Here is a 19,137-nt window from a genome sequence, read left to right as displayed (position 1 = left end):
ACAGGCACTGGCTGGTACTCCCAGACACCAAAAACTAAATCCCTCCCTTGGGTCAGTACTGCTAGGAAGGGATCATGCCACAGCAAGTTCCATGCTGAGCAAGGGAGCAGATAAAAGCAAACCCCAGGTATTTCGGCACTGAGTGCTTTGCACATCACTCAAGATGCTCTGCACAAACCACCTGAAAATTTTTCCCATCCCTGAGGATTTCAGTGCTTTCCCCTCCACCCTATCCCATGCTGAGATATGCCAAACTCATCCTCACCTGGCTTTCATCCAGCAGAAGATGTACGAGAGACAAAAGGGCTGTTGAGGAAACCCAGGCACAGACATGGCTGTGCTCACCCTCTGGTACAGAGTGGTTTCCCATCAGGGATTTCTCTGTCTTCCCGTATTATCCAGGTCTGCTTCCTGGGCTGCTGCACCCATCTCACAGGCCAGCATTTGCACTGCTCAGCTCTGGGGACTGCAGCCATCTGCGTGGCAGCAAGTTCAGGCAAGCCCAAACCCCAGCCTAACCAGAGCAGGCAAAGCTGAAGTGGGAACGTCTCACCTGAGCCGGGCACGGGGCACTCCTCGCAGTTCTTCCCCCAGCCCTTGCCGACGCGGCTGCAGCAGCAGATCTGCTGGGTGATGCGATGGGAGAGGGGGAAGGAGCACACACCTCCGGCTGCCGAGCGGTAACACAGCCCCTGCTCCATCGACACTGCTTTGTCCGCTGAAACACAACGGCAGGGTCAGTGCCAGAGGTCAAGCTCTGTGCTCTCCAAAGAGAGAATGGGGGACACTTGGTCTCTCCCCCTCGGGCCCTTCTCTGCCTGCGCCTCCCAGCCCGAGGGCTGCCCCATCCTCTCCCCAGAACACTCCCTGGCCTTCAGCCATCGGGCCATCCCCCCAGCAGCGCCAGCCCCAGGCAAATCCAGCTCCTGTGGGAGCTCTCTCAGCCCAGGAGGCTGTGTCCTCTCCTGCCACACCACAGGCACATCCCCTCCAGGCTCTACAGGGGCCATGAGATGTCCATGGAGAAGAACAATGCATTAAGGGGGCCCATCCTGCACACAAGTGCAGGACAGTGTAACTCAACCGCACTCGCAAGAGACGCAAAGCACGCTGCAGCCTCCACTCAGCCGTGGGGTCCTGCTCAGGCCCCTTCCCAGGCGGAGGGGTTCCTTGGAGCACTTACAGATGCAATGGCTACGGGACGGGTCCAGCATGGTGCCAGGCTTGCAGGTGCAGCGGAAGCTGCCGCGGGTGTTCATACACTCGGCATCTTTGCACAGGCCCTGCATCAAGCACTCATTGATATCTGTGGACAGGAGAGAGCCTGGTGAGATATGAGGAAGCTGAGAGTGAATTGAACGCCCTACCCAGTGCCTCCCATTCAGGTGCCACAGACTGAGGGGGTCTCAGCCTGGCTGGTGCGCGGTGGGGACCTCCATGGGACAGCAGTCCCACATCTGCAGCACGGAGCTCGCTCACTGCAGCTGCAGGGATGGCTTTGCTTCACGGTCCTTGTGGAAAACAGATGTGGCCCCCACAGTGAGCCACCCTGGCAGGGTCACTCTTACGGGCATCGCAGTTGTCGTTTGCAAGCCTGGACTGGTGAGTCCTGTCCTTTCACCCGATCCCTGGTCTTGCTTGTATGGAGCCGTCATCCACAGATGATCCTTGCTGAGAAACTCAGTGCCAAACGCACAGAGGGCAGTGACCGATCCCCTCCGGAGGCGGAGGGATGGTGGGCCAGGCTGTGGCTCACCGCTGTAGTGTCTTCTTCTAGGAACAGGTTGAGCAAGCGGGAGGTCGCCAAGCTCAAGCCCTGCCTCTGCCCCTGACTCAGCACGGATCAGATGCAGCCTTCGGGAGGGGAGCTGGGCTTATCCCAGGTAAACACCATCATGCTCACCCATCTCGGCTGCAGTAAAGCCTTTCCTACGTAGCACCACGTAGCAATGTATAAGCTAAGTGGGAGAAGACAGGGATTGGTAAAAAGATGCATAAGGGGGAGCTGAGGGCAGCTTTCATGGTGGAGAGAGAGGAGGAAGCCCTCCTCATGGTTGACGTAGCTTTATATCTTCACTAAAGAGCTTGGCCCAGAAAAGTCAGTGTGCTGATGAAATGTGCTGTGTCAGGAGGCACAAACAGTGCAGGAAGAGCTGGATGGGAGCACAGAGCGGCAGTAGTGGGATGAACGCCAGCACCACCCCAGGACAAATCACAGGAACACATACTACAAGCTAAGAGGTGGGAGGAGGCAGCGAGAGGGACCTAGGCACACTCGCTGCTCACAGGACAGCTGCGAGCTGCCAAGACCAAGAAATGCCAACGTGATGCTAGGCAGCATCATGCCAAACACTTCCGAAAGACACGGGGCAGTCCGAGTGCCAGTGTACAAGGCCCTGGTGAGACCCCAGGTGCCCTGAGAGCCCCCAGCGGTGCTCTAGAGACTGTCTCAAGGTGCAAGGGGTGCAGAGGCGGGCTGCTGGGATGCTTGGAGGAATGGAGATAGTGGAGGAGCCTGACTGAGAGCAGCTAGGCTCAGGAACGGCTTTCCCAGAAGTACCTTATTCCTCAGAGCTGAAGCATCATTGCTTGGTGGGAGTGAGGGTGTCACGCAGCCAGCTGTAACAGCTGGAGTTCAGACTTAATCACCTGAGATGTCTTCTCCAGCCCTGTGCTCTTAAATTCCCCCATTTGCCCCACTGGCTGCCCCATACGTGGTTGAGACACACAGGGGCCATCAAGACCAGGCCATGATGTTCAGTCAATTGGAAGTACCAATGCTACAGGGATGCGCAGCAGGCCAGGGAGGAGTAGGGTTTGGCTGCATAATGTAATGGTTTCCTGCTCCGAACCAAGCACAGGACAGAGTTCATGAGAACAACCAGTGGCCAGACCCCAAATGTGCTGGGAACCCAACTCAGAGAAGAGGCTTGGGCTCTCCAGAGGAGCCTTGGGGCTCATCCCTGTCACTCCCCGGCATGGTCGGAGCGCCGTGTCATTCCAGCACACCAAGTGGACGAAGTGTTTGGCCTCCACATAAGCAAAGGGATTGAAGGGATTAGAGTAATGAGAGCACAAAACAAACAAGCACCAAGGGCTGGACTTTATGAGCTTAATTTAAAACAGGGCCACGTCCCGGCTTCAGTCCAACCCCCTCTAGTCCACTGGCAGCAGAGGACCCACCCGCAGTGGAAATCCCCACAGGGAACAGAAGCAGGCAGGTGGACTCGGGGGCCATGCGCTCCTACCCCTGCAGCATGCCAGTGACGGGGCTAGCCCACAAGAAGAGGCCTCAGGGACCAAAAACCAAGATCTGTATGCTGTCTCAGCTGCTCCTTCCAACCCCACACAAGCCTGCTGGTGCTTCAGAAACGGACATGCTGGGTCAGGCAGCCTGTGGTGGAAAGGTGCAAGTTGGTTTACCATGGTGCTTGGTGAGCAGAAAAGACCTGAGTCAGCAACAGACACCAAGGATACACGGACACCAAGGTGCCAGTGTGTGTCCTGTGCAGTGACCCCTGTGCATGCAGACCTTCCTACCGCTGTCTCCAGGCTCCCCAGCCTGCAGCCTCCAAGACAATCTTTGCCTCATGTCTAGCAACCACCTTATCCCTTCCAGTGCTATCCTTCTTGCTCATCCCAACAGCACTGGGAGGTTTCCTGAATGGGTCTGCCAGGCACTCTCAACTCAGAATCATTGCAGCCTTGTTCCTGGTCAACAAGACGCAGGAAAGGCAGGGAGATCTTGCAGAGATAAGCCATTTGTTCCTCTGATGGAAGGCACCAGAGACAACCCTTTCTGTCCATACAGGACAGAGGAAAGTGGGCTCTTGCCAGGGCCCCCCTCCAGTCACTCATCTGTGCTTTGACAACAGCCTGCAAAGCCAGAGCTCAGTTTCTTCCCAGCTCAGCTCCTCTCCTACAGCCAATGACCTCAGGAACCATCAGCTGCTGTCCAGCCCCTTGGCTCCCCTCCTACCTGGGCTGGCAAGAGAAGGCCCCGTGTAGCCTCTCCCACAGTCTATCAGCCAAATTGCTCACTCTGGACCCTAAGTGAGGTGCTGGGCTTCCTGACACACATCCTGCTGCAACAGCAGAGATGGGAAAAGCGCCTCAAGGCAGCAGACCATCTGCAGAACAGTACTTCTCCAGCCCGGCTCACGGAGCACAGAGAAGCACAAATCTCTGGTCCACGGTTCATGTGCAAAAACATCTTCCTAGCCAACTCCACATTGCCATCTCCCTTTACTCCTCAGAACGCTGAGCCTCTCCCTGCTCCAGAGGGGTCACAAATCCAGAGCAGGCACCGCAGGTCTCTGCTCACGGACATGAGTCCCTCAGCTGCTCTGCTCCTCTGACTCCGGTTTGATGTCTCAGGGTAGCTCCTTATACCCACAGCGCTGTCTGTGGCCGCATAAGGGATGAGATCTGAGCACCAAGGAGAACAGAAGTTGTTGCGTTGTTGAAAGTTCTCCCCCAGGACAACGGGGGGTGGTTGAATCATTAATTAAGTAAGCATGGTGGAAAGTCCCGGCTAAAAGAGATGAATCATTGGATTGCCAGCCCTGGGTTTGCATGGCCGGGGCCCAGGCTCCCTGCTGCATCTTCGAGATGTCACCTCTCAGCTTATCATGAATCACGAGAAGGGAACCACAAAATTCCACTTCAGTCAGAGCACGGAAAAACACAAGCCCTACGGGTCAAGACATGCCAAATAAACATGAACCGGAGAGAAAAGCGGAGAGATGGTGCCTTCCTCATACAGAGCTGAGGGACTGCAGGAGTGAGAAATGGACAGACCCCAGCAGCGTGGGGCAGGCAGGGCAGCCTGTCAGCACGGGCAAGCAGCACGCTTGGAACAGAAGGACTCACTTTTATGGCACTTTCCCACTTGAAAATGAACAACGGAACAAGCCGACAACCTTCCCAAATGTTTTCAGGCAACAGAATTTCTGTTGCTTCAGATGACGGGAGAAGTGTTTTTACACTCACACATAGCAGAGCAGCAACATATGTCCTTACTGTGTCAGTAGGACTTAGTAGGTGAGTTTTCTTATGCTGGCCCAACTATGCGCTGACTGTGCTTATCAGCTGAGTCAGGTAGTCCAGCGTTACCTGTTTTTTTTCATGCTTGATGAAAGCACAGGGATTTTTATGTCACGTTCTTTGTAGATCTGTATCAGGGAGTTAGATAACTGTATTTTACTTATGAAGATAATTACAGCTCTGACAGTGGATGTGGGAAGGAGAGAGAGATATGAAAGCAGCATCCTTACCTTGGCAGTGGCTCCGGTTCAGCCTCTTGTATCCTTGGGGACACTCCACCTGCCCGTTCTCGATCACAGGGTGTGCTGGGAGGAAAGCAAACAGTGTGGGACACTGGCAGTAGAGCCAGCCACCAGCATCCTACCTTCTCTCTGCCCTCCTTGCGGAGGGGAAAGGGTCCCTAGGTCTGCCTTGGATGGGCCTCTAGTGACTCCCAGGGCAGAGGGAAAGGTGGAAGCAGCCACATTTCCCAAGCGGTGTTTTCTGCTGCTTGGTAGGTGCCAAAATGGTGACCCAGAGGTGCTGCCTGTGCTTTATATCTATCACTGTGTCGCCTCAGCTGCTCCCAGGCCTGCTTGGATAGCCTGGTGGCACATGACAAGGGGGATCAGAGTGAAAGGAATGACAGGTCCTTGACAAGATGCTGAAATAGCAGCCCAGGGCCCGTTTATTACATTTTCCCACTTTTTTATAGCATATGATTTCCTGCCCTGATCACTCTCATCAAAGAAAATTTCAAACTGCTGCTTAAAATAGTTTTGTGGGCTTCAAAAGGGCCTATAACCTGCATAACTAAATCTCTTCAAATTTTATAAAGGCAAGTAAAATGTGGCCCATAAATTCCAAGGAGGTCAAATTTAGGCACCATATTTTGGAGCAAGGGAAAGGGAATTCGAGAGGTGATGGGTTGGGAGTGAGTAAGCACAGGGTGGGGTAGGAAGAAGGGTGCTTTGCCTAAGGATGGGATTTTCCCAGGGTGGGGTTTCTTTTTAATTTTCTGGACCATACTCTTGGAAACAAGAAGTGCATGTAACAGCTAAGTGCCTGTCCAGCCGTATTCCCACCACTCGAATTCCTCCTGCCTGGCATCAGTAGCTCACACCCTGGTGTCATATGTGGAAAGCCCTCCATGGCAATAGCCGTATCAAGGATCTGGCAGATTCCTAACGCACTGCAGCTTTCAAGAACCAGGGACAAATTGAGACCATCCTTGTGGCAGGAGATGGTCGGAAAGAGCCTGCAAAGGTTAGGAATACAAACAATGCGCTGGGGGCAGAGAACAGGCGTGTCCATAACTCTTTGTCCTGGACACTTTGACCCTATAATGCAGTTTAAAGCCATTCTAGGACACTTCTTGAAAGGCAAAAGTTAGGGACCAGCCTCCTAGGATAAAGGCACTTGGGAAATAAAAGATGGGAGAACAACAAGCCATTCACCAGACTGTACCAGGAAGGAGAATAGAAAGCCTGGTTTCCCCAGGTGTATTAAATGAAGCTACAAGGTCTTCTGGGTGCAGAGAGATCCTTCGTGGCTGGATGAATGAATGACTAAGACGAAAAATCTATTCACCCCCTTCAACAGTTCAGTCATGAACTGTAAGTAGGAGGTACTTACAAATATCTAGATGTTAGGGGCGAGGGGCTTGCTGGTGATACTGGGAATAACTGGGTACATTTCCAACCTTCTGGGAAGAGAAAAACGACCTCTGGCTCATGGGCTCCAGGCTCTGCGTCCCGATGGGATTCCAGGTCCTCCCACACCGCAGACTGTGGGCTCGGGGCTGCCGACAGGCATTAACTGTGCTTGGAAGCATCTGTCAGCCTCAGCACGATGTGATAACAGACGCTCAAATGAAGCAGTATCGTTATGTGCGAGCTCTCCAACAGGGAGCCAAGCATGCTGGAGATCAAACAGCGATGACATGTGTCAGAGCCCTGCTCCCTCTCTGAAAAGCCCTTGCGGAGAAACAGATCCTGCAGCATCCCTCCGCCAGATGCTGCTGGGGAGAGGGCAAGAAAATACCAGTGATGGGGGGTAAGCATGTAGGTCTCGTGCCACCTCAGCACTCGTATGACTCCAGTCTGCAGAAACCTGCGGCTTGTTACTGCAGCAAATCACTCGTGAGGCTGCAGACAAATGTCTTAATTTTGCAAAGAAACTCGCGTTCCCTGGGAAGAATAACTGTAATGTAATGTGAGCAGATCTCTGTACCAAGGGGAACCAAGACAGCTTCTGAAGTACTGGATGGAGGCTGCTCTCTTTCTGCCAGGACCTGGCTGCAAAGGAAGACAGCGTGTGGCTGCAGGAGGATGTAAGCTATTAACTCTCAGCTTTGTACTTGGTTACTCGAGCAGAGGACTATTTCCTTCCATGAGCTCTGATGTTGCCGAACTATAGCAGAGACGGCCAAAAACCCCTGAAAAACCAGCCTAGGACACCTGAGTTTCCTGCAAAGGGGATCAGCAGCCACCCCTCTCCCATGCAGCTGGTAGGAGTGGGAGAACATTCCTCTAGAATCCAGCAACAGGGCAGCATCTGGGAAAAAGCCGATCTGATGATCAGAGGGCAGAAATTTGTCAGCACCCACAGCCAGAGGGGTCCCAGCCTCCTGTGTCTGTCTGTCTGTCTACACTCTCTCCAGGAAGGGGTGCTCTTGGAGCCTGAGGCTGGGGACGGAGCAGCTGAGCTGCATCTGTCAGGCAGAGGGATTTCAGGCTTGCTGCGGGTGTGATTTTGGAGCCTCACGTCCTGGGCACTTCAGCCCCGTGGGTGCTGCACCGAAGCGATGTGCTCACCAGGTACCTGCACACCAGAACTCCCCCTTGGCTCTCCTCATTGCTCCCTCCAGCTCTGCTTCATCCCATCGCCCGGTGCTGCTTTCTGCAAGCTCTGCAGGCACCGGGCATCCCTGGCGGGGCCAGGCTCTCACAGGGGATCATGCATGCAATAAGCTCACAGATCCAGAAAGGAGGAGGTGAGCACGAAGCGGCCACAGCCCAGGACTCTCACCAGCACCTTTGTCCCTAGCTATAACAATACTTGAGCACAGCAGAATGAGAAGGGAAATGAATGCACAGAAATCAGGCAGAGAGGTTTTGCAGCCTAGCAGGACAATCTTTAAGCAGCCAGGCACACTTCAGAAGTTGTCCACCACTTCCCAGGAGAAGAGGCTTTACCCAAGTGCCCTGGCTCCCCGAACGCTGTCTGAAGATGGGATGAAGAAGCTCAGGCTGATGGTGAAGTGGAAAGAAACCACTTCCAGTGGTGGTAGCCACAAGGGCTTGAGCAAGGCAAGGTTTGTACGGTGAGATAATACATTGCCTTAGGCCAGCCAATATCACACTGTTCAAAGGGGAAGAGGAAGCCTGCGGTCAGATGAGAAGTGAGGAAATGCTTGGCTGCTGAAAGCTAGCCCATTTCTTTCAACTCTTTCCATTTATCATACAAAAGGCATTATCTCTCTGAGAAACCAGCCCTTCTTTACTGTCTCAGACAGGCTCCCTGTGGCACATGGTGTAGCAGTGGCAGAACCAGCCCTCTCCATAGCCTCCTTCCCACATTTCCAGGGTTTTTTTTCCCTGTATCCTCCCTGATCTGATCACACGAGCAGACCAGGGGGTTGATTTGCAAGGGGCTTCCTGTGGCTGTTTCAATGCCTGCCGGCACAGCGCAGTGGAGCTTGTGGCTCGTGGAGCCGCTCGACGGCTCCACGGGTGAGCTGCCACCCCTCTCACGGTGGGAGGTCTGTTTGGGGAGTGCTGCGGATGCCAAACCAGACATTACAAGATCCAACTTTCCAGTGAAATTCAGACTTTTCTCCAGGACAAAAAACTTGAAAAAACACAGGGAGCGTGAATAAAAACAAAACAATAGCCTTCAAAGACTTGTTTCTTAATGCAGTTAAAACCCATGGGCAGGAGGAGAGAAAGCAGCCCAGGAAGATCTGCAGTGAGTGCAACCGGTGGGTGCACAGCCCAGCCCACGCTCAGGCTGACCGCAGCCTGAAATAAGGGACAGCGGGCAGTGAAAAACCAGGACCTGGAAGATGCAGGTTTACTGCTGCAGCCAGAAAGTCCCCCAAACCCCCGCAGAAAGGTGAGACTTGTAGCTCCTGCACGGTAGAGGAGAGGGTGTCCATCATAGCTATGGGCTTCTCCTGGAGCGCTGCTGGTCGCAGAGCTGTGTGGTCTCAGGGACAGGGAGGAGTTGGAAGAGGAGGGCTGTGATCCCCCTCTGGGCAGATCACCTCACCTTGCCTTCAGAAAAAACTCTCCACTAGCAGTTTCCTTTATCCCCATATGTCTGAGGAGGGCCAAGGCTTCAGGGAAACCAGTGTTCAAATCCACACCCTCCCTGGGGTCTGCGTCAACCTGCAGCTTGGGTCTTGTTGGTTTTAGTTTCCACGGATCATCTCTTGACCTTGTTCCAGCATGTTCTTCTCTACAGACCGCTGTATACCCCAAAATAGTGTATGGTCTGGCAGGTAAGCAGGAGTAGCTCTGCCCAGCAGTGTGCCTGCTACTATCCCTGCATCCTGAGCTTGCCAGGCAACAGGACATTGCTTCAGTGCAGCTTCCTCACCAGCACCGCTCAAATACCCTGCTGGTCCTGGGGCTTCCTCCCAGCCATGTCCAAGTGTCTCTACGTCAGCTGCTTCCTCACCCTCTGATTCCCTTTTCCCTCTATCAGTCTTCAAGTTTTACCTGCCAGCTCCCGTATCCTCCTGCCTCTCCATTCTAGCTTTTCAGTGTGTGCTCCAGCACCTCCTCTGAGTACTAAAAGACCCAGAGGGGTCATTGGATGTCTCTATCTGATTTATCCTACCTTGCAGTGCAGCACATTTCATCCAGCTGTCTCCAGCCAGAGCTGAAGGACTGCAGCTGCACGACAGCGTGCAGGTGTCCTGCCACTCTCCATGTCCCTGCCTCTGGCTCATGTCTTTCTTTCACGGGTTGGGTGACAGCCTTTGCCCCAACAGCTCACAGAGCAAGGTCTCAGCTCTCCCCTTTCTCCCAGGGTTGTCCCTGGGGATGCCATCTTCAACTCTCACTTACATGAGCAACAGCAAACTCCCAGTGACTTTTACTATAGCCTGCTTGAATACCCATCTCTGTGCCCACTTCTCTGAAGGGGACTAACAATATATACCCTCCCAGCAGCAAATCAGACAGCCAAAAGCCTGAGCAGAGCCTAAGGAAACCTCTGAGACTCATGTAACACCCACTACAGAGAGTCCTGGCCAGGTCAACCCCACCTCTACCTTAATTATGAACTCAGCCTTTAACATAGTCTCCTTAGGATGCAGACAAAGCATTCAAGTGCCTTAGCTTTTCTGATGATGGGCAAAACACAAAAAATAGCGGGGATTGGTCACGGCAGGTTCGCTCAGACAGATGCCTGCCTCCAATTCTTCTTCTTCTCTGATGTCTTTCCGCACACAAACACGTACCAAACATGAAAGCTGCAGTCGACAGAGACATCCGGACGTATCCAGACTCTACTAACAATCAGTGTCTCGGGCAGACAGTCAATCCAAACAAGTTCTCCATTTGTCTAGCTCTTGCCTGGCTGCACTTCTGTACATTTGTAAGTGTTTACACTGAACTAGCTTCTGCCATTTCTGTCTCTGGTTGCTGGAATTAAATTCCCAGTGCTGTCAAGTCTGCTCTGGTGCACGCCTCCCCAGGACACACGAGCGCAAAGAGAAGTTCTCTCCGAAGACCACAGTGCCAAGAAGAAAGCTGGAAACATCCACTGGACATGTTATCTCTGTGCACGAGACAGCAGGTCACTGAACTACAGCCCAGTGACTTTGAGTGAGCACAACACAGGCAAGCAAGACCAGGAGACAGAAGGGATGTGAGTGTAGGATGTGGTCTACAGGCAGGAACGATGCAGAGCGATGCCTGCACACTGGACAGGCATGGACCTGGGAGCCCTGGCAGAGGAGGTGTGGGGCAATGAGAGGTCACAGTGCTCAGTAGCTCCGTTACAGCAGTAAGATCATGGAGAAAGGACTGTTTCCCTGGCTCCACTCTGGGGTGAGATCTCTTGTCTGCGAAGACAGCACACCAGAGAAAAGCATGCCAGCCACCTGGGCTTCTCACTTCACAAGAGCTGGGCTCTCTTAGGCTGCCTCCGTTGAGGGTCTGCCTTACAGCTCCCTTCACTTGCACTGTGTGGTCTCCTGCATGTGGGGCTGGTTACTGGGCAGTCAACCAGAGGTAGCCGAAGGAGGAAGATACTTGCACACAATTAAAGAGGATGAAAACGGCCCCTTCAACTAGCCTGAATTCCTGCCAAAATCAACAAGAGCCATTTGGTCTCCAAGGGGGAACTTTATCACCCAAAGCCAGAGGGACTGAGAATGGGATTTTCTTGTGGCACAGGAAGACGGAAGACCCACAGGGATACATTTTTTCATATCCCCATGGAATTAATCTGAAAAAAAGCCAGACAAGCATCTGTCCACTCAATGAAGACCAGCAGCAGCAACCTCCCTTGAGTTTCAGCTGCTGCTGGGACACAAGGCATGTGCTGAGCTGTGGAAGCAGGACCTGCTGGCAGCTAGGAGGCATTTCTTAAGTGCATTTGCTCTATTGGCTGGCTGACTGTAAGGAGCACATGGGGGTATTTCATGCCTGTTTTCATGTCTTGGAAGCCTGTGATCAGAGACACGTTTTGAAGCCTGAAGACCTAAGTCCAGCAGAGCAATCACTGCTACAGCTCTGGCTGCTGAGTGATACCTAGCATCCTGGCACAGAGAAAGAGAAAGGAGGTGCAGAGATTTTGCAGCCATCTGTAGCCTAACCAAAGTGTTAAGTGCCCCCCCTGCTTCCTAATGGGGAGATCACAGAGAGACAGGGCAAGAAACAGGGAGACTGCTGTGAGATGGGGAGGAGAAAGCCGTGACTGAGGATGCAAAAGTTGGAGACAAAGAGGAGGGGGCTGAGGCCCACGTGGGGCATTTCCTTGTTTGTGCTGAACCTGGAGACCCTGTGGTCACCCACATACCGCATGTAGCCAAGGCTCCCTTGGGGCTGGCACATGGACGAGGGCAGGCAAGCAGCAGCGTGGCCCAGGGCCACAGGAGAGCCGTGCAGAGCAGGAAGATGACAGCAATCAGAGCTCCCCAGATCTGCGCTGGGTTCCAGGATGCTGACAACCTCGTCTGTGATTGCGAGGAATTTGGCTCCAGACGGCCCTACCCCTGGCTGTGGAGGAACTGAATTGAGGGAGGACAACGAGATGCAAACAGCTCTTGGGAGCGTTCGTGCAAGCGAGCGGGACAGCCTCTGGGCAGAGCTAGAAGGCACCAACACCACACTTGCTTGCACAAAACCTGTCGCCTTGAACACCTCCGCTCTCCTCACGAGTCAAAGTCTCCTGGACCATGGGGTCTGTTTATTTTAGTTCTCCGATCCAGTGAAGGCGTGTGAACAAGCAGTGATGAAAGGGGGCAGGCAGGCAGGCAGGGGAGAGGTGAGCAGCTCCCTGCCCGTGTTGCCTTGGATAAGTGCACCTTGCCCTGCAGTGGACCTGCTCAGCACCAGCTGCCTGGGGGGCTGCCTCCCTCCAGCCAGGAGTCCTTCATCACAGCCTCTCCACTGCAATGCAGGAGGGGGGCTGTGGCGCAAGGGGCCATGCCTGTCACGGAGCACCCTGAATGAAGCGGCTGAGGAATCCCCGTCTCCCACTGGATCAGCCCGTCCGGCTCACGAGCGCAGCAGAAACAGGGCTGGACGCCCGTGCCCCTGGAACGGACCCCGGGTGTGCTCCTGCCAATTGTTTGATGTAGTGTTATTTCCAGAGCCCCTGCCAAGCCCGTGTCGGGCCCAGAGCAAGCCCGTAACTCTATAGGGCCGAGTCTGCAGCCTCCTCCACCGATCTAGGACTGCACCTCCTAAAACCACGGCCGCTCTTTTCCTGTTTCTCCCTCCGAGCGGGGCTGGCATGGCAGCAACCACCGCCCGCACCAGGGTTTCACAGGGGCAGTCTGGGGAGAAAGCGCTGAGCCTGGGGCCAGCACCCAAACCAGAGCACTCCTTGGGGCAGCAGCGGAGCAGGCATGGCCCCACATGCCGCCCTGGACACAGTGCCCGTCCCCAAGGGCCTTGGGCAAAGGAGAGCCACACGGCAGGGGACCTGTGGCTCTGCTCCATGCCTCCTCGGCCACGCAAGGCAGCCTGACCATTTTTGCTTGCCGAGGGTGCGGGCCGTACCTTGCACCGTCCCCAGCAGCGGCAGCACTCACCTGGCCGAGGCGGGCAGGCCAGGCACCGGTCCACACCCCAGAAGAGCCCCACGCTGCCGCAGCAGTCTTCCAGCTTGGTCAGCCCAGGCAGAGGGTTGGTGCACTGCAGAGAGAGGACCAGAGGATCAGGCTTCTGCGGGACAGGGGGAGGACACGTGCCCGTCCGCTGCGGCCGGCTGGCAGGCGGCGGCAGAGCCGGCACAGGGGATGATGGTTTGTGGTCAGAGGCTGGCACAGCCCTCCTGGCACAGCTCCTCACCAGGGCACTGTGGGACCGGGGATGTGGTTTAAGACAGTAAACAGTTGTGCAGACAGAAAAACACGAGGCTCCCTCGACTGCACCCCTCAGAGGAGAAGGGGACATCAAACAGAGGAGGAGATGAACCAGAGGTGATATCACCGGGCAAAGCCCTCGGATCAGCCCCATGCCTCGCTGATTAGCCAGCGACATGGGTGCACTACTCCAGCCCGGCAGGGAGCTTGCGGTCAGGCACTTTGCTCTGCTTAATGAGTCTCTCTTTCCCACCCCCCTCGCCCCCCCGGCAAGGCCCTCTGGATTACAGGCTTCCCCATTAGAGCGGAGCCGCCGGCCCACAGGCCGGAGCTGGCCCCTGTCCAGGCGTGCGTGGCCGCCTGCCCAGCACTCGCATACCGATCGGCTCGGCTGCGGCTGAGTGGGGAGAGGCAAGTGCTCCCCGCCGGGCTCCTCACCCTCTCCCGGGCACGGCATCACCCCAGCTGGGTGAGGTGTGAGCACAGCAAGGGTACCCCCTGCCGCCCTCCTCGCTCCCCCCAGAGCGTCTCCTGCAGCCTCTCTGGGCATCCACAAGCATCTCTGTGCATCATTATTTGCTCCCAGGCACAGAGAGACGCTGTCTCCCCACAGAGGAGCGGGTCTTTTCCAGCCCCAGGGTTTGATCTCATTTATTTTTGCACTAGGGAATGGCTGAGAATGCATCCTGCTCTGATGGGAGCAACTGAAGGACGGATGGGAACCGGGAACGGCACCCCAGAAAGGGCTGGGGAGCAGTGGGGAGGGGGCTGAGTCCCAGGCTGCCCAGCCGGGGGGGGTCTCACTGAGCGTGAGCTGCTCCGGGGCAGCTCACAGGTGCTCCTGTGGGTGCCAAAAACCTCCGATGCTTTTCCAGTGACGCAAGAGAAACATATGGGGAAAGACAAAATAAGAAATTACGACGACTGCGGGACAGGGGTGAGAAAGCCCTTCACGTGCATTTGCTTCCCAACCCTGACTGAGCTGCCCGGGCAGGCGTCGTTCCATGGAAATCAGACTTTCATTTATCGTCTGAGAGGGAAAGGAATTTTCCTATGTTTTATACGTTTCCTACAATAATCACAGAGCGTGGCTCTAAATGTTGCTATAAATAGGGCACCCTTTTTAAACGAGACTGTGTGTGAAAGCCATCAAGTCTGGGCTGTGCTGCCCCAGGGCACAGCCTGGTCAGGGCAAGGCAGCAAGGTCTCCCTGTTGGGCCAAACCAAGGGATTTTCTTCCCAAGTACTAACACATTGCTGCCCGTGCCCGTGGCACCTGGGTGATGCCCATGCTGACGCTGAAGAGCTTCACGCAATGAAAGGCCACCCTCCCTGACCCATAAGCCAACGCACCCGTACCCCAGAACAAGAAACGTGTATCCACACACACGATCCAACACTTGACGGCTGACCTCTTACCTGCCCATGGAGAGCCTCCCGAAAGCACCTCCCCAGCAGCCCTGGGGCTCTCAGCTGCTGCTGCTGGCCGCTCTCTGTGGCAATGGTGTTGCCGTTCCCATGGGTGTAGGTGTACCAGGGCACAGCAGCCAGCTGAGGCACCAGGACCGCCTCCACGCTGTTCTCCTCCGACACCTCTGTGTCACCCCGCACCCTGGCCACCTGGTGAATCTGCACGGTGGCTTCTGGAGGGTGGTTGATGTGGACGTTCACCAGGGAAGGGTTTAGGGAAGCTGGAAGATGAGTTTATACCACAATTGTGACAATCTGGCAACAATTTGGCACCCGAAGAGCATCTTGTCATCAACAAAGTCACAAGGGAGGAGAGGTAGATTGACCCCACCAGGAAATCTAGAAGAAGACTGCATCTAAGAGAAACTACTTCTCTGGCCCCAAAACAGGACAAACCTACCAAAAACTTTCCCCGTCAACCTGAGCCCTTCAAAAACTAAGGGAACCACTTTTCTAACAACCTGGCCTGAAAAGGCAAGCATAAGGAGGTAGTGGCCTCCTCGGGCCTGTTAATGAAGATCTGAGGAGCACTCAAGTAGGAGGACTCAGAAGTATGAGGGAAATGCGGGGTCTGGAGCCCCCGACCACGCTCACCCAGCTGGTTGGACAAGGGCAGGGTGTAGGTGGAATGCTTCATGGAGCCACTGGCCGGGGTCTTTGGGGCTCTCCCTCCTTGCTTCTTTTCCAGAGAGGGAGCTGGCAGGTGGCAAAACTTCCCCGTGGAGTTGGAGGGGCACCAGCACTCATCCCGGCCCACGCAGCGCCCTCCATTCAGGCAGGGGATCTGGCAAAAGTCTGCAAGGCAAAGAGAGGTCTGCTTAGCAGGGAAACTGAGCCACTGCCTCTAGCCAAGGGGCGGCTGGGGGAGGTCAGGCAGCTGGATCTGGGCCAGCACTAGCCCTGTGGTGCCCAAGGAGCAGACCCAGCACCGGGCTGGGTTCAGCACTTGCAGCCTGAAGGCAGCCCAGAGTCCCTGTTGTGCACCACCATCCAGCCGGGAGCAGGTGGAGAAGCCAGGGTCCTCCCTGAGCTCTGCTCAGGGTTGGAGTCATGGGTGGAAGATGATGAGCCCTCCCTTGGGCTCTGAGGCCATGGCCAGCCTGGGGCACCCATGCCCTGTGGGGCAATCCCCCCAGGGCCAAGGTGGTGTTGCTGGCACAGCAGGATCCCTCAGTGGGGCAGGAGCTACAGCAGCCACATACGGCGGAGTCAGCACAATTCCTTCTCTTCTGCATCGCCCCCTCCCCACTTGGCAGGGTTTTTACTCCCAGCCCAGTAGGGAGCTCAGTGGGGACGGGAGAGGCAGGAGAGAATGGGCAGAGAGCCACGTCCTCAGAGCCTGTCTCCTAGCCAGCCCTGGCCCTGCCAGCTGCTCAAGTGGGAGAAGCTTGGAGTGGGACAAAAGAATCGGGAGCAATTTGTCTGCACAGACTCGGAAAAAGCATCCACAGATGAAACCTAAGTCATGTCTTTTCTGGCCTCATCAGATGCTTGGAGCAACCCAGAGCGTCTCTCAGTGTGAGCAATGCTCAGGCAAGGCACGGGATTTCCTGACAGATCATCCTGACTCATTTCAGCATGAGATGAGATGCTGCTGCTGCACATCACAGGATGGCTTCTTAGGTTCATTCCAGGGGATGAGCTCCCACCCTGCTTCGAGTTCATTTGCTCAACCCCAGCAACCAGTTTTGGGGGGAGGAGACACATCTTTGGACTGGGATCTAAGCAGAAATTCCCATGAACCCTGTATCAGTTAGTGTCCACAACAGCCAGACTTTGCACTCTCTCAGTGTTAGAGGAACTTGAGAGTTACAGAGGCTTTCAGAGGACGAGTCCCACCAGGCCCTGCGGGTTGCTCCCACCAACTGGCTCCAAGAGGATGTGCCCAACCCACAGCTGGGCATCCCAGTGAACTGATGAGCAATCCCAGCAGCGCTGAAAGGCGAGCAGAGGTTTCAGCAGCCCTGTTTATAAGAACAGCTTGCAACCTGCAGCCAGCTCTCCTGGCTGCCACGTGAGTGAAAGGAGAGAACAGGAGGAAATTAGGTGATGAAAGTCAGTCCCAAGACTGGATGCCAACGAAAGCAGTGAGCTGGCTCTGAGAAGGAGGGGGTGGTGAGGCTTGGCTGCAGGCCTGACTCAAACACACGCGTCCCCCCTACCTGGGGTGGGATGGAAACAGAAGTTGCTTGCCCAGGAAAGAGAGCAATGAGGCATGGTCTGTCTTCCTCCCCCAGAGACAGAGATAGAGTAAGCCCCAAAGACCCCAGGAGACATCTTCCAAGGCACTGGGAGAGGCCATCTCCTTCAATCCCTATAGCAGCCCAAGCCCTCAGTCTGTAGAAGCAAGAAAGGTAGAAGGAGGAGAGTGGGGGAGCAGGCAAGAAGATGGCCTGGGGGCCTCGGGGTGCTCACAGATGCGGAAGCCGGACTTGGGATCGTGGTCATGCCCCCCTTGGCTATAGAGAGTGGTGGTGTCTCCTTTCTCACAGCTGTTGTAGCAGCGCCCGCTCCGGCATGTCTGTTTGCAGATGGTGGGTGTGAAGACGATTTTTATCTTCCTAATCTTCTCTGTCAGGTTTGCCCCTATGAAAGAAAAGGACAGTGCTAAGTGGAAACAGCATCTCCAGGCCAGGGGGCTGATGATCTGCAGTTCAAGCTCCAAAGCATTCCCAGAGCAAGGAGGGGTCTGTGCCTCTCCTTGGGGCAGTGCCTCTCTTTGCCCCTCACTCACTCCAGCCTGTCCTCTGCTCCAGCATCAGTAAGGATTTGTCAACACATGAAAAACGGCCAGCAGCATGTTCTGCCTGCCCAGTTGTAGTGGCATAACTCTCTGTGAAGGGACACACATGCACTAACTCCAGTATAAAGAGTGGTTTTCTGCTTTAGACAATATTCCTTCTCAAGCCATGTCAGTAGCCAGGAGACTGGCTGCCCTTAAACCACTGGAGGACTTCCCACACGAACAGCCACACTGGTATCCATCAAAAAGAGCATCAGGGCTTGAGAAAACCAATGTCTCCCTGTAAGTGTCCCCCAACATCCTGCGATCCCCTCCTGGTCCCTCACCATCCTCACATTAGATACGGGGGGAAGTGGCACTCAGAGCTCTTGGGGGCTTGGGGAGAATGGACAACAGGCAGCACTATTGTGTGACCATGAACCAGCTGGCTTGATGCCATAGCCCTCCATCCCTGCCCAGCGAGACAGCTGTTTCTGCGGGTGCCCCCCTTGGTGTGCTCACCCCCGACTCCCCCCATTTCAATTCCCACTTTCAGATTACAGCTTCAGTCAGGCTCACAGCCCTACTCATAAGGGCTGAGATGCCACATGGTGCCTCCCTGGGGAAGCACGGCTTCAGGGGAAGCCAAGCTGCAGAAGACAACTTGCATCTGTCCCAGCTGGGGAGCTCCTGAGGCTCTGCCTCAGCAACTGCACGTCCCGGCAGCCTGGCCTGATCCCTGCTCATGTCAGAAGGCACCAAGGGGGCAGCCAAAGGGAAGAACTAGACGCTGGTTGCACAATCTGACCTCAAGGGCTGCTGAGACTGAGGAGGAAGTTGGGAGACACCGTTCCTACAGACTGAGGCAATCCCCCTTCAGGGCAGCAGTGCTGGGGCGATGTTCAACACCTCTGAGAGGCATCTCTCACATCTCACTGGCTCCTCTCCCCTGCCATCAGCATTTTGCTCCCCTGATCTGTCCTCCTTCGGTAGGGTCTCTTTCTTCACCAAGCCCAGCAACGCCTGTGCTGACCTTCTCTTTCCATCCCACCCAGCAGTACAGTCCTGGGAGTCCAGGGTTTCTTGGCGATCCCCAGTCACACCATTGCCCTTCACCAGGACACCCCAACAAGAAGTCCCAAAAGAGTGACAGCCCTGGAGGCCTTACCCCTTGCAGACAAGGTGTGCTCCTGGGAAACCACGTGTGGCCCAGAGCTGCTCTGCTCATGTCCATTCCCGTTGGGGAGTGCATTAGAGGTGAGTTGGCCATTGCTGGCTGGGTAGCGCCGGACAGTCCGTGATGGCCCTGTGTGCTGGGGGGAGACAGGAGAGCCTATTCTGCTCCGAGTCCTGTGGAAGAGAAAAAATGAAC

The 19,137-nt window shown here is 55.2% G+C and overlaps 1 protein-coding gene across 2 annotated transcripts in view; it reads right to left on the bottom strand.

Moving 5' to 3' along the window:
* The window catches only part of LTBP2 (latent transforming growth factor beta binding protein 2), a gene marked incomplete at its 5' end in the record, with an annotated part of 72,828 nt that overhangs the window by 20,163 nt on the left and 33,528 nt on the right, over window positions 1–19,137 (bottom strand). For both annotated transcript variants that reach the window (XM_082318469.1, XM_082318470.1), the window contains 8 exons: window positions 554–718; window positions 1,184–1,306; window positions 5,277–5,351; window positions 13,301–13,403; window positions 14,993–15,264; window positions 15,638–15,838; window positions 17,459–17,629; window positions 18,934–19,115. In XM_082318469.1, the coding sequence (XP_082174595.1) occupies window positions 554–718; window positions 1,184–1,306; window positions 5,277–5,351; window positions 13,301–13,403; window positions 14,993–15,264; window positions 15,638–15,838; window positions 17,459–17,629; window positions 18,934–19,115 (1,292 nt within the window). The remainder of the gene's footprint in view (window positions 1–553; window positions 719–1,183; window positions 1,307–5,276; window positions 5,352–13,300; window positions 13,404–14,992; window positions 15,265–15,637; window positions 15,839–17,458; window positions 17,630–18,933; window positions 19,116–19,137) is intronic.

Source organism: Platalea leucorodia (assembly GCF_965183815.1).
Source record: "Platalea leucorodia genome assembly, chromosome: 7".
In the NCBI taxonomy this organism is placed as follows: Eukaryota; Metazoa; Chordata; class Aves; order Pelecaniformes; family Threskiornithidae; genus Platalea; species Platalea leucorodia.
Note: the sequence above shows the minus strand (reverse complement) of the source record. Positions and strands in the feature narration are given on the sequence as shown.